Genomic DNA, 14,898 nt, shown 5'->3' with positions numbered 1-14,898 from the left:
TTCTGGGCCTGTATGCATTCAGCCCTTACTTTCCACATCTGCAGTCAGCCACGGTAATGCATTTTATAATGATGAGCTTGAACAACGGCCCATCACTGAAGGCTCTCTGGATGAAGGGGAGCTGGACACCTGTTTAGGGTACAATAGTTACTGTGGTGGACGGGTTCTAAAATGGCTCCCAATGATCCCCACCTTCTGGCATCAGCTCTCTTGTGTAATCCTCTCCCCTTGAGTATGGACGGAGCCAGGGACCTGCTTCTATCAAATAGAATATGGCCAAAGTGATGGGGGTAACTGGTGAGATTAGGTTATACAAGACTGTGACCTCCACCTTGCTGGCACTTGTGCCTTCCCAGCTTGCTTGCTTTGGGGAAGCAGTCTGCTACGCTGGAGAGGCCTATGTGGCAAGGGTCTGAGGGTGGCTTCTGATCAACAGCCTGTGAGGAACCAAATCCTGCCAACAACCACTGAGTGAGCTTGGGACCATTCCTCCCGGGCTGAACCATGAGATGACTGCAGCCCGTGCCAACACCTTGACTGTCACCTTTTAAGCCACCCTGAAGCAGGGGACCCAGTGAAGCTGTGCCTGGATTCTTGACCTATAGATCACAAATGTGTGTTGCTTTAAGCTGCTAAGTTTGGGGGTAGTTTCTTACTCAGTAATAGATAACTAAGATTGTTACTAAACAGCAGATGGTGAACTGACCTTGGCAGAGAATAGACTGGCATGTTTTGGGAAATTTTTAACAATATGGACTGGTTCTCCTCTTAAAGAAAGGACAAACACAGTACTCAGAGCACAGTGGGAATTTATTAGAGAAAACCCTGCGCTGACAGCCACAGACTATAAGGGCTCCCAGGGACATCAAGGGCAGTGATTCTAAGCAGCAACGGGCGTCAGAATCAGCTGAGGAGCCTGGACCCAACCCTGGACCTACTGAAGCAGGGTCTCCACAGGAGGAACCTAGAGCCCTGAATAGATACCATTTGCCCGGATGAGATAGACTGTGCGTCCCGGGGTCAGGCCACTGATGTGCTCCTGCTCCCACACTTGATATAACAGGAAGCGAAGGGGCAGAGAAGTTGCGTGCCTTTTTCAGGTCACACAGCCTGTTGGTGGCAGCTCAGGAGAAGAGCACAGGGCTGCCATCTCCTTGTCCTCTGCTTTGTCCACTCTGCCACAAGACCCCACCACCCCACATCCCCACTCAATGGAGAACCAGCCTAGCCCTGAGCTAACGAAAATAGAAATAAAGTAAGAGAGACACAGAGGAAACTTCTAAGGTTCCTTTATTGGTTTTGAAAACAACCTCCATTCTTCACCCCTCCATCTAGTCCTGGCCTAGAGAGAAGGAAGGCTTTTCTCTCTGGCCGCTTTGGTAAGAAAAAGAACAACATAAACACTTCCCATTAGAACTGTGTCTCCACATACCAAGCAGGGCTGGAACTTAACGGCATTGAGAACACGTGGGCTCTGTCTCTGAGCCCCACTTGGTTTGCCATCTTTTCCTCCATCCTCCCTGAGACAGCCGCTCCTGTGCTGGGGGGCTCTGCCTCCACCTCCCAGTCCAGGGCATCTGCAGTAGTTGCGGGCTGCTCGCAGCCTGATTTCCAGTCTGCTTCTCAACAGGAGAAGCGCCACCCCCTGGCCCCCGCTGGTTCTGGCGTGGATCCTCAAGAGCTCACCATGTCCCAGTGCTGGCTCATAAGTGAGTTCTCACATGGGTTGACAACGACTTCCCTGCCATTCTCAGTGCCATCACCAAACATGTCCGTGTCTAGGCAGAGGTGGGACGCCACGTGCTCGATGCGGGAGCCAGCCATGGTCCATTGCTGAGAAGACAGAGAGGAGAGGGGATGAACCAGGATTCTCTGGCTAAGACCCCGGGTCCTATCAATAATATCAGGAGTTGCGGTGTAATCAGAAATGTTTATATCGTATGTCTAGGGTCACCCAGGGACTTGACTTCATGGTCTCATGGAGGAATAGAACTGCAACTAATTGCTTTGCTAGATATTATTGTTGTTTTTTTAAATAGGATAAAAGAAAGTAAAAGCAAAAATCAATATGTTTGCTATGAAAACTCATTAGAAGGCAATAACTTTCCAAGCAATAGGCCAGAAAACGTGAAGTAAGCGAGTCACAGGAGCAACCACAGAAATGATCTGCACTTGGTATTTGCACCGTCACAAAGAAGTGGGAGAGAGCTGGGGGATGGCGGGAGCAAGGAGGGCCACGAGGCAGGGGCAGAGGGGCTCCTGGGCAGCACCCGATGCTGTGAACCTCTGCTCCTTCAGCACACGAGGGGCCCCAGCAGAGAGGTGGGTCTCACGCTGCTGCTTCCCAGACTTCACCTCACATGACAAGGAGGAAGGGGTTAGACACGTATTGGGGAACCACCGTTGACAACGTACCATGGACCATCTCAGTTAATTGCTCTAAACAGCTACCTGTGTGGCGGGCATCATCAACCCCATTTTAGGGAGGAAGGAAAATGAAGCTCAGAGAGGTCCAGTAACCTGGGAGGGGTCACACAGTTAGTGGATCATAGAATGGGCATTTGAATCTTAGTCTAATGCCACTACTCAGTTGACAGGTAACTGAGTGCGCCAACGCCTTGCTGCTGGAGGAACTGGGCACCTGGTGCATCCCAAGCGCTATGAACTTTGGTGGCCATCCTGCCAGAGCCCAAGGCCCCTGAAGGCAAAGGTCTGAGTCTTGCTCATCCTTGTGGCCCTGTAGGCTCTGTCCCAGTTCTCTCTTGTTCTGGGATCCCAGGTGGGCATCGACGCAAGACAGGACAGTACAAGATGCACATGGACACTGAGGTCTGACAAGGTCACTAGGCTTTTAGGGGGCAAGCTGACCACTGCTGCTGCGCCATGTGGGCAGCACTTCCCTCCCTCTCCCGACCACAAGGACCTCTTCCGAATTGACCCTTCCTCTTCTCTAGTTTCTCTCTCTCCCTGCACATGAGACTTAGACCTACACAGGCAGTCATGTTCTTGAAGGTGGCCATGCCCCAGGGCAGACCCAGTGAGCACTTACCTGTTTGTCATCTTCATTCTTGCAAAGGACAAGAACCACCGGGGCGCCAGGGAAAACGGTGATGACCGACAGGCATAGCTCCTCCTGTATGATCTGCTGGGTGTATGTGAAGGCCCATATCTGGAGGGAAAGAGGCCAGGAAGGGTCACATCGGGATCCTTGGAAGCCCCCACTGGTGGGACACTACTGTGCCTGCGTGGGATAATGAGGACAGCCGGTCCAAAGCACTGGGGCTCCTAGCAGGAATTGACATCAACAAGGTCGCCCTAGAGAATGCTGCTCAAGAGACAGAGACTCAGAGATCACACCCCCACTGAAACCTCTGTCCCCACACCCTGTGAAGGGGACTGGCCTGGGGAGTTCAGGCCGCCTCTGTGAGGCACTGAACAATTCCGGGCTTTGGGCAGGAGCCTAAACAACACAACAGCCACACAGCATGGTGTCCAATCTCTGTTTGGATTGGATTGGTGTCTGTACCCCACACCTGACATTTTAAGCAGCTACTTGGTAGGTCACCCCCAGCAGTCTCTAGAATGCCCCCTCTTCTTTGAAAAGGAGCCCAATTCAGCATCCTGAGAACATGAGAGTTAACGGCAGGAGGCAGACAGAGGGACAAAGGGAACGAGGAGGTGTTCTGAGGGAGGGAGAGGAAGAAGAGCGGAGAGGGAAGAAGAAAGTCATGAGAAATAAGTTATTCCCAGTGGGTGTGTGCACTCCAGCGCTTGGGTGTAACAGGTCATCTGGCCTCTGAGCTCCTGTGGAGAGAGCAGAAGTCAGATGGACAAGCAGAGTCCTGACGGTAAAAGAAAAGGGGCATCCTGAGAGGTTCATTATGGGAAAGGTTCCTCACACATTTCCTCAAAGGTGCCAGAGATCAGAGCAACCAACTGCTCCTGAAGAAGCCCAAACTACTTCGCAGTTCATAAATCAGGGGGGCGAAGGTGCTGGCCTAACAGTTGTCAGATGTGAACCTCCAAGAGGTTTCTCCCACCTTGGGAAATGAGGATAACCCCTGCCCTTTGCCTTCATCATGCGGCAAAGCAGATGATTCGTGAATTGGATGCCCCGAGCAGAGCTGCAGAGAGGACCCTGTTGAGGGCCGTATCTCTCCTCCCCTACTATACTCTTGCTGACCAGTTGACCCTCGGCCTCTGGACCAGGCCACTCCTTGGCTACTTCTCCTTAGCTCAAGAAGGAAAAAGGGTGCCTTAGCTGGTCAGCCCCTGCTCTAGGACCACGTGTTCCGTGAGTCAACAGGGTCCATCTGCTCCTCATTTTGCTCCTTCCCTAGCTCATGGCAGCCACCTCTTGGCCCCAGGTCCTCACTTGACTTCGACTGTCCCCTGACATCTCCAATGTCTTTCTGGGACCTGGCTTGTTCCTCCTCCTCTCCCACAGGCTTGGGCCCTTCTGCTCTCCCCACCAGACCACCTAGATGCTGACAACTGCTTCTCCTGATCTGGGACCTTACCCTGGCCCTCACACCTGGATGGGGCCACCACCTAGTGGGAGCCACTGTCCCCTAGGGTTGTGTCGTGCCTGTGGATTCTTTTGTCCCTTTTCAAATTGCTGATGTTAGGAGAAGACCTAGACCAGAAAGTCCTCCCTGGGGAGTGGATAGAAAAATAGAGATGAAAAAAGACTGGCTGTGAGATGAGAATTCTTGAAGCCTAGGGATGGGTACATGGGGGTTCTTTATACTCTTCCATCTATTTCTATCCCTATTTTAAAATTTTTCTAATAAAAAGTTATGAAACGTACTCCTTGGGACCTATCAAGGGGTTCTCTGGCCTTGTGCATGTGATCATTCTCCACATGGATCTGCATTCCTCCAGGAGAAGCTGGAAGGGGAGAGACCTTTGTGTGCACAGAGGCGATGCAATACTGTGATGGCCCTGCTACATAATGGTTAACGTTTATGGAGGATTATTACGTGCCAGGCACTGTTCTGGGAGCTTTATACAGAGTAATTTAATCTTTAAAAGACTCCTAATAGGTAGGTATTATTATTATCCCCATTTGACAGATGATGAAAGTAAGGCTCAAAGAGGTTATCCAAAGTCATGTAAGTGGCCCACTCTCTTCAATAGCTCTGCTAGTGCTGCTGCTGCCGCCAGTCATGGCTGGCGCTGGCGCCCTTCTATTCAAGTTTAATCACAGGGACTGTCTGTCCCTGAGACGCCTCTTCCAGGTCATCAATACTAAAACTATAGATCAGCTCCACCTGGACAGCAGAGAACTGGCAAGAGGTTCTTCTTCTTGGCCAGTTCCCAAGGACAACCCCTAGGAGGAGAGAAGCAGAGTCACCCCCCATGGTGGGGACTGGGGACAGGGCAGACCAGAGAGTAGGCCCCTTCCCTAACATGGGTGGGAACTGGGGCAAGAGAATGAATGGAGGCCCACACTCTGTGGACACCACTCCAGACCAGGGGACAAACGCAGCACTGGCTTCCAGCCTGGGCCTGCCCCTCCTTCCTTCCCACTCCTCTCTCTCCCTGACTGTGAACTCCCAGCCTGCATATCCACATGTGGTCATTCCCCTCACGGTCCCCCTTGGGCCTAGGTATGTGCCAGGGACACAGTCCCCCCTCAGGAGGATGGACCCAGGGGTGAGATCCATGCAGGTCCTGAAATCAGGCTCCACCCATTCGGGTGGGGGCTCTTGGGTCCTAGACATCTGGAGTAGAAGGTGGGAGCGGATCCTGGGTGTGGGCCCCGAGGATTCCCTGCCCTCTGGCGGTGGGGAGAGAAGGGCCCAGGTTCAAGAGCAAGGCTGCCAGGGAGCTATTTGTCCAGGCCCATCGTACAACTGGCCTCAACTTTAGACATCTGCATCATCTGGAAATGAGGCTGAACATGTAGTCACTGATGTGGAAAGAAGACAAAGTTCATCCCTCTGTCTCATTATCCGACCACACAGCTCGCAGTGAACCATGAATTAGCATGTTAAAAATAAACCCTGTAATTATCCTATGATCACCATAATACACTGGCTTTGTATTTTTTATGTTAAAAGCATTAACTGATTAAATATAAAAACTTAAAATATACCACCATTTCCGAAAGCCCATTTTGGCTTTTCTTCTTTTTTTTAATATTCTATGGGCTTCAAAGACTGGAAGTGCTGGGGGTGGGAGGGGAGAGGTAGTTCTTTTGACATCTGAGACACCCCCTCCACAAGGGCCTTTCGGGAAGGAATGCATGTGGTATACCCCAGGCTGGGGCTGGGGCTGAGGAAACCACTGCAAGACACCCAGGGGAGGATGTGCACACGCAGACGGGAATCGAAGCCCTTATGCTAAGCGGGCTTTCCGTTAGCTGGTGCTTTACTGGCATCAAAAGAATTCAGCCTCACAATTTCCCAGAGGAACACAGCTCTCTGGCCACATCTGCAAGAGAGGGGAGGAGGGAAGCAGAACACAGGAGTGAGTTGGACAGGAAGCAAGGAGAGGTTTTCCGATTCCCATTCTGCGGCCTGTCAGACTTCCCAGAACGACCAGTGATGAATGGGTTTATTAAATGTATCCTGGAGTCAGAAATGGATTCAGGAAGGCAGCAGTGGTTGGTTAGGGTGACCTGGCCTCCATCGCTGAGCACTGGGCCACCTGCTGAGACTCCATCTGGGACACTGGCAAAGTCATAGCCCCTACTCCCAGTGTACACACACACAGCTATACCCATGAAAGGTAACCCAGAGGCCATTCTGGAGGTGGTGTGGGTGGCCTCGCCCCCTCTGGGACAGGCTAGGAAGGGGCTGAGGAGGAGGGGGTCCACTCCTGGACCTCCAGCCCCTTTGTTCCTGCCCTGGAAGAGGTGAGATGATGAGGGGGAGGGGATGGTTCAGGCTGGACAGGCTTAAGGCATTTTGTGCTTAGAGGAAGTCACTGGAGGTAAGCACTGTGGGTGGGAGAAGGGAGTGGCCTGGCTTCAGGGGCAGGAGACTTCTCTCTAGTCAATGCCCATCTGGCTGCAGCTGTGAAAGCTTGGATGAATAGGGCCCACGGCACGCAGCCTGGGGCTTATTGTCTGGCACTGGATGGAGAAGCAGAGAGGAAAGATCTTCTTAAATGGAGATAAGTGAAGGAGCGAAGTTCTGAAAGAGGCAGGCAGGAGACGAAGTGGGGGCCCCAGCACAGGGGTTCATCTTAGAATGGTCCAGAGCCACCTCTAGCAGGCAAGAAGCAATCAGCCCAGGGCAGTGGTTCTCAGTTGGGGTGATTTTGTCCCCCTCCACCTACCCAGGGGACATTTGGCAGTGTCTGGAGACATGTTTTTATTATTATGACTAGGTAGGTGGGGCCAGGGTTGCTGCTAAAATCCTTCAATGCACAGGACAGTCGCCACAGCAAGAGATTACCTGGTATTAAAGCCAATAGTGCTGAGGTTGAGAAACCCTCACCTAGTCTTAAGGACTTGGTCTCCGGGAGGCAGCAGGCCTGTGTCTGAACCCTGTTGTGGCATTACTCGTGTACGATCTGGGCAGCAGTGGTCAGCTTCTCTAAGCCTCACTTACTCCGTCTGTGAAATGGGGGTGAGGAGGGGGTCACTGAGGTCAGTGGTACTCTGAGCAATGCCAGGAGCTGACCCGAGTTGACTGTGAATGTGGGACCTCCTTGGTGGGATGGGATCTGAGCCAAGAGCATTCAGGGCCACTGGCAGGCCTCGAACCTCTTAGACCACACTGGGCAATGCACTCATCCATTGAACACGCCCTTGAAGCCCTCTTCAGACAAGGTGTCTGGAATGAACGAGTGGCTTCAAGTGAAACCTTAGTTAGCTGATCTCTTGATGCAACTGGATCCCTGAAGGATCACTCAGATGCACTGAGTGGCCATGCCAGGGTCACCTCCATCAGCTGCGCAGACACAGACCTCAGCCACATCCTGGTGGAGGCCCTCTGACCAAAGGCGGCAGGGTGACCCGGCAGGCTCTGAGACACACTCCCCTCCTTCGACTGGGGCCTTCACTAGACTCACTTTTTGAGACTTTTCTTTCTTTCCAGTCCATCCTGTCCTTTCCTTCAAAGTTGTAGGAATATACTTACACATGAGATTAAATACCCACACCCAGCACATTTTTTGTAGAGTCCTGTTGACGGACTCTGGAGTGACTGCCAAGGCTGGAATCCTGGCTCACCTGCTCATTAACCCTGTGAACTTGGGTGAGTTACTTAATTCTGTACCTCAGTTCCCTCATATGTGAAATGAAGATAATATCAGTCCCTAGGAGGGTAATGGTAAGGAACAAATGGGTTAATACATATGTGTGCCCAAAACGGTGCTGGCCACAGAGCGAGTGCTCAGTTACTGACTGCATGTTGACTATGATGATGGAGGAAGCCAATAGGAAGACAGATGGCCCTAGAGCTCTTCCTTTGGAAAACTGCCTTTGCTTTGCCTCCCAGGAGAGATGCTGGAGAGGCAGTTGTGATGGGCCATTCCCAAGGGCGTGTTGAGAAAGCTTGGGAAGGAGGGTTGGTATCAGGCATGGGAGGCGCTGTGCTGGCACCCTGTCCCACTGGTGCCAATGTGAGTCCAGGTTTGGGGGAAGAGCTTTTATCTTCATCTCGCCCACCCAGGGTATCAGCTGCCTGCACGCATACTTCACAAGCCAGTGGCCTAAATTGCTAGGGACGTAGGTAGAAGGACACACTAAAAAGGTTTTAATTTACGTTTTTTCCCTTTCTTTAAATTGGGATAGCAACTAGATTGCTGCATCTGTCTTCCTTCTTTCTTTCACAGATATTTTTCTAGGGAATCCAACAAAGTTAAGAGGGAATTTGTTAACCTGGAGGCTGCTTGGGCTTCACACATTTACAAACTGATGATGTATTTCTCTCACATTCCACCCAAGGCATCAGTTTGCCGACATCTTCAATATATAGTCAGATTAAACATTTTGCTCCCAAGGTTGACAAGCCAGCCAAGAAAGGGATGTTAGGCAGAAGGATGAAGGATAGATGGGACAGGGGGTGGAGAGGGACACGAGCCAGCATCAGAGCCAGGGGACAGCTATAGTCTGATAGTCTCCTTTCAACAATGAGGACACCCATGTACCTGGGGACACACCAACCGGAGAGGACAAAGCCAAGTGGAAGCAGATCTCAGGGCTCCTGACCCCCATCCTCTGGTGCTCTTTCACCCCAGACATCTAGGACTCTGGAGCTCCCCACCCAGGTGGATGGAGCCTGATTTCAGGACCTGCATGGATCTCACCCCTGGGTCTCTCCTCCTGAGTGTAGACTGTGTCCCTAGCACACATCTAGGCCCAAGGGGGATTGTTTAGAGGGAGTGACCACGTGTGCATATGCCGGCTGGGAGTTCAGGGTGGGGGAGTGAGGAGTGGGAAGGAAGGAGGGGCAGGCCCAGGCTGGAAGCCAGTGCTGCGTGTGTCCCCTGGTCTGGAGTAGAGTCTGCAGAGTATAGGTCTCCATTCATTCTCTTGCCCCAGTTCCCACCCATGTTAGGGAAGGGGCCTACTCTCTGGTCTGCCCCGTCCCCAGTCCCCACCATGGGGGGTGACTCTGCTTCTCTCCTCCTAGGGGTTGTCTTTGGGAACTGGCCAAGAAGAAGAACCTCTTGCCAGCTCTCTGCTGTCTAGGTGCAGCTGATCTATAGTTTTAGTATTGATGACCTGGAAGAGGGGCCTCAGGGACAGACAGTCCCTGTGATTAAACTTGAATAGAAGGGCACCAGTGCCAGCCATGACTGGCAGTAGCAGCAATAGCAGACTATTGTGTGGTGGCTAGATTGTCCAAATCCTGCCTCCAACACTCACTAGTATATGAGCTTGGATAATCTCTCTAGGCACTGGTGTCATCTGTGAAAGGTGGAGAACAGTAACACCTCCTTACCAGGGGGCTTGTGTCATTTCCTTGATGTGGCCTCTCAGAGACAGAGGAGGTGGAGCAGGAGAGAGGCTGAACGAGTCATGGGAAAGGGTGTGAGGGGCAGATGCGACTCTCTTTGCACAGGCCAAGAGGCAGGACGAGGAGAGAGACATGGGAGGGGAGAAGTGGGGAGAAGAGGCAAAGCAGGGTTAAGAGGAGAGAGCCCTCCAACCCCGGGACGCACTAGCAGAGCGGTCAGGAGGCAGGAAGGCAGGACTGCGGGCTCATGCCAGAAGGATGAGAAAGGTAACACCAGTCAGTGCTACAAGGGTGTATACTCCACACACAGATGTGTGCACACACACACGGGGATTATTCAAGCTGAACGAGTTATGTAGATTTCTATCAGTCTAGGGTGGGTTTACCACCTTCAGAACACTTGGACATGCATCCCAGTCCTGCTGTTGGCTGCGCCCCCTCTAGAAGGGGGTTGTGTCTAACCCAGCCTAACCCCACCTTGCACCCCAGCCTGTAGCCTGCGGCCCGGGGCACCGCGGGCACTCGGTATTTTCTGCTCAGGTGGAACGATAATCTTTCTATCTCCAAGTGTTCTTCCATTAGCCTGAATTCACACTGCTGCTACACAAACCCAATTGTTCTCTCCAAAGCAGAGAGGGGCCACAGCTGGCACCATCATCTAGAAGAAATTCTGCTCACTTCAAGACTGTTACTATGATAACCTTTAGTTTACCACAGATAATGGGTTTTTCCTCTTCTCTCTCACACTCCTGGAAGGTCACCTGGGATAGGCACTATTACCCTCTGGTCAAATAAATGCCTGGCAACCTCTCCCTAGGGCCAGGCTATTGGGGGACCAGAAAAGCCCCCACTTTGTGGAGACAGACTAAGCGAGCTCCTGTCCCAGGGAAAAGGGAGGCAACAACATTCTGGCTCTTGGGACCCCCACGAATAGCACCCACACACAGAGTCAGAAGAGAGGGATGTGCGTCACCTACTCACATCTTACAAAATGCCATTTGAGCAAATTGTGTCACTTCCAGCCAGGCTGCCACACCTACAGCAAAATGGACACCTCTGCTTCCTCTCCCTTTTCCTGTCTGACTCAGGCAGCCCCCTCCCGTGTCCTGCTGGAGCAGAGAGTCGGCTCTTGAAAACGTCACAGCAAGGGGAGGCAGGTGGTGAGAAGCCTCAAACGCTGGGCCAAGAGTGTGGATTTTTGTGGTAGACAATGGGGAGCCATTGAAGGCTATATTGAGATGAGGAACAATGTTTTGATGATTGCAGGTCAAATGGGGGATGAGGTGCAGGGACTGGAAGTTGTGGCCAGATTCTAACACAATGGTTCCCCACAGAGAGGTTTTGTGCCCTAGGGGCATTTGGCAAAGCCTGGAAACAGTTTGATTGTCCTGAGTGGTGTGTATGGGGGTGCTACTGGCATCTGGTGAGCAGAGGCCAGGGATGCTGCCAGACAGCCTATGAAGCGAGGACAGCCCCTACCACAAAGAATTATCCAGCCCAAAAAGTCAGGGGTGCTGAGGCTGAGGAATGCTGATCAGGCATGAAGAAGTGAACGCAGGGTCCCAAGAACAGTTATTCCGAGGGAAGAAGCGATGGGACTTGCAGAAGCAGGGGACACAGGAGAAAGAGGAGCCACAGCAGATGACAAGATTGGAACCATGGAGTCTGGGAGAAAGTGGCCACTTGCAGAGAATTAGTGGGGTGGGGAGAGGGCCGGGGTGTCTGCCATGTGCTGGTAGCTAACCGTTGGCTTGAATTACAGATGAGTTTGTTGTGGCTGTGGACTTGCTCCATCACCCAGCCTCAGCCCAACACCTGTGAATGCTATTTCCTGGGCCGCCCTCCCTCCCCTCCTTGACTTGGCCTATTTCCCTCATCTCTCAGGACGCAGCTCATTTTCAAGTCCTCTGGAAGGCTTCCCTGATTCTCATGCATATGTTGGATGACTCTCTTGGTGTTTCTATGGTGCCCTGGACAAAACTCTATCCAGGACTGAGATTCTATCAGAATGGCTGCTTACTTGCTTATTTCTGTGTTTGATCCCTCAAGGGGCCATGGAGGCCTGCAGCCTAGCTGTTCATCTCTGTACTTTCACCATTGGAGAAAATGTAGATGTTTGTTGAGTGAATGAATGAATGAATTCATGGATGGATGAAGATATAGAATTTGTGGCTCAACAAAACAGAGGAGGTTGCTAAAGCTGGACGAATGGATAAAATCTCCAAGAAACCAATTTTGGAGAAAAGAACAGCGACCTGAGAACCTTGGTGAATGCTCATCATAAGGGTATGAAAGTTGGGGAGAAGAGGCAGCAAGAAAACAGAGATGGAAAGAGCAGGAGTGCAGGAGAATCAGGATCAAGCAGCATCATCAGAGCCAGGAAGAAAGGTACGAGATGGATGTGCTGTAATGCATCCAGCAGGCCAAGGGTTACAGAGATTGAGACAGGCTGTGAATGTGTCAGTGACCTTTACAAGAGCAGCTGCATCCTTAGAGGGGAGAACGCTGACCCGCAGAACACAGCGGTGTTATGCTGATGAATCAACTAAGGCACAAGGAAACCTTTCTGAGAAAGGGCGACAGCAGTTCCTCCAGAACTGGGGAAGGCAGGAGAGAAGAGAGGTGGAGCCACAGGCCTGCTGAGGGCAGGACTGGGACAAATGAGGGCACCGTCCAGAGCAGGGCTGGCGGACGACGGTGATGGTTTTACCAAATCTGACGTGACTACCTGGCAGTCATTGAAACCAGCAGGAGGCTCACAGAGCAGGCATTTCATCCTGCTTTTCTCCGTTTGCATTTCATATTTGCTAGGAAGCTGTCCCCCCACCCTGCCTGACCCAGCCCACATTTACTGCCAGCAGGTTGGATACCAATGACGCCCTTCATTCAACTGCTAATTTAATGGCAATTTCCTATAGGCATGATGTTGCCTGCGAAGGTGTCTTTCAGAGAACTTCCATGCATCTGGCAACCCAGCAGAGTGAACCCAGTCCAGACTGAGGGTGCATCAAACTTCTCCAGCTCTGCAGCTGAGCTCTGGCTATAACTGGACACCTAATGTGTAGAAGCAGGTGATGGGCGCTGAGTCTACGCACACATTCATATATCCCCAGCCAATTACTTACCTGGGACATTGTATCCTCGCCTTTGCTCTTGACACAGGGGCTTAACTTGACATTGGAGATCTTTTGGTTATCCTGCTTTTGAGACTCTAGGCACTTCTGCCTCTGTCGGATATTGCCCTTCTGGATGGACGAATCCTTGGGGATTCTAGAGGAAAGCCACAGGAGAGATGAGAATCTGCTGGTCTTTGGACTAGTAATACTAGCAGCTGGAGGGGTTGGGGCAGTGTTTTGAGAATGGCAGGGGTGTTTCACCCTGGGCTGTGTTATAAGAATTTGTGCTGCTGGGGGTAGGGTGCCACTAGGAACAAGGCCACCAGGAAAGACCCAGGAGCCGCAAGAGTAGATGGAGCCTGGAACAGAGCTCTCAGGTCACCCCAGGGCTCAAACCCCAGAGGATGAGAAATACTGCTACTAGCTAACCATTCATCTCTGATGCTACTGATTAATATAATTCCTCTCTGGTTTCAGGGATAAGGGGAACCAACTGTTCTTCTCAGACCTGCATATCCTTAATAACTCTCATCTAGTTTGCCACAGGCTGTCTCCTCTCCAGACCAAGTCAGCCGAGGGCCCCTCCTTGCAGCCGGCAAAAGCTTGAATGGTAGAGCAGATACCTGAGTTCTGGGTAGACATTCTCCAGGTACCACTTGAAGCTCTGGCACAGCAGAGTGCTCCTTAGGTCCACTCTGCTGTCAATGCTAGGGATGACGGCGATGGGGGGAGATAAAAGATAAAACACAGATAAAGATTAAAAAAAACAAAGATAAAACACAGCTGTGTCAGAGACAAGTACCAGGCTGGGAACCAAAGAGCGCAACCTGCGCCCACGTCTCTCTGGAGAGTGCTGGAGACATTAACCAAGAGAGATTTCTAGGGCTTCAGACAGAGCTATGGAAACACTTAGCAATATCTCACAACAGTGCCATAATGACACCAAGGACTTCGGCTTTTACTTGGAAATGGAATTTGGGGGTGTTTTTACTTCCCATTAAAAACCAAGCTACAAGAACATAAAGTGTGTTAATAATTCACTGTTGGGGCTCTGCCTACTTACTCACAAATCTCTCCTTGGATTTTGCAATTGAAATACCACCCATGACTGCCCAAGCCTCAAAGAATCCTCTCCTTTGGCTGGTCCTGCCGCCTGGGCAGGTATCTGTTCATCAGATGTTTATTGAGTACCTACTACGTGCCAGGCATTGTGCCCAATGTGGGATATGATCGTGAACTTTTGAGCAGTAGAGAAAGGTAATGAAACAAGAGACTCCAAGCCTACATAGACGTGAGGTGGACATGCGGGGGCTGTGGGAGAACCTCAGAGGTGCACCCTTGCTTGTTGGGTTTGTGGTGGTCAAGGTAGTGATGTCGATGCTGATATCTGGAAGGAAAAGTAGATGTTATCCAGACACACCAGAAAATGGGTGAGGTAGGGCCCCTGGGAGAGACAGGGGAATAGTGAAGAGAGATTAGTGCATGTGGAAAAGTGAGATGAGTCCTGTTGGCAGAGGCAGTGCTGCAGGAGGTTAGAATGTATGCATGTACGTATATGTGTGTGTGTGTGTGTGTGTGTGTGTGTATGTAGTTAGGAGGCAGTGGTGGAAACCCAGGTGCTCATCATGCTTTCAGGTAGGGAAATGAGTGTGCAAACAGAGAGAAATCACAGGTTTGAGTCCCTCTTCTTCTCTCCATCTGTACCACCAGCACCTGCCTGAGTGCTATTTACACTTTGTCCTTCCTTGGCAACCATACAGAACTGGCCCCGCTCTGTCCAGCCTCACCTCCTTCCACCCTTGCCTAGTCCAAGTGCTCTCATGGCACTGGGACTTCTTATACAGCACCACCCACATTTCCTCCCC

The 14,898-nt window shown here is 51.4% G+C and overlaps 1 protein-coding gene across 2 annotated transcripts in view; it reads right to left on the bottom strand.

Annotated features, from left to right (window-relative positions):
- Positions 1-1,315: 1,315 nt before the first annotated feature.
- Positions 1,316-14,898, bottom strand: part of GALNT14 (polypeptide N-acetylgalactosaminyltransferase 14) — a 206,500-nt gene continuing 192,917 nt past the window's right edge. For both annotated transcript variants that reach the window (XM_046662679.1, XM_046662680.1), the window contains exons 12-15: positions 13,657-13,740; positions 13,043-13,187; positions 3,050-3,169; positions 1,316-1,833 (exon numbers count right to left, since the gene is read on the bottom strand). In XM_046662679.1, the coding sequence (XP_046518635.1) occupies positions 1,675-1,833; positions 3,050-3,169; positions 13,043-13,187; positions 13,657-13,740 (508 nt within the window). In that variant the 3' untranslated portion in view covers positions 1,316-1,674. The remainder of the gene's footprint in view (positions 1,834-3,049; positions 3,170-13,042; positions 13,188-13,656; positions 13,741-14,898) is intronic.

This window comes from Equus quagga, chromosome 5 (genome assembly GCF_021613505.1).
Source record: "Equus quagga isolate Etosha38 chromosome 5, UCLA_HA_Equagga_1.0, whole genome shotgun sequence".
Taxonomy (NCBI): Eukaryota; Metazoa; Chordata; class Mammalia; order Perissodactyla; family Equidae; genus Equus; species Equus quagga.
Note: the sequence above shows the minus strand (reverse complement) of the source record. Positions and strands in the feature narration are given on the sequence as shown.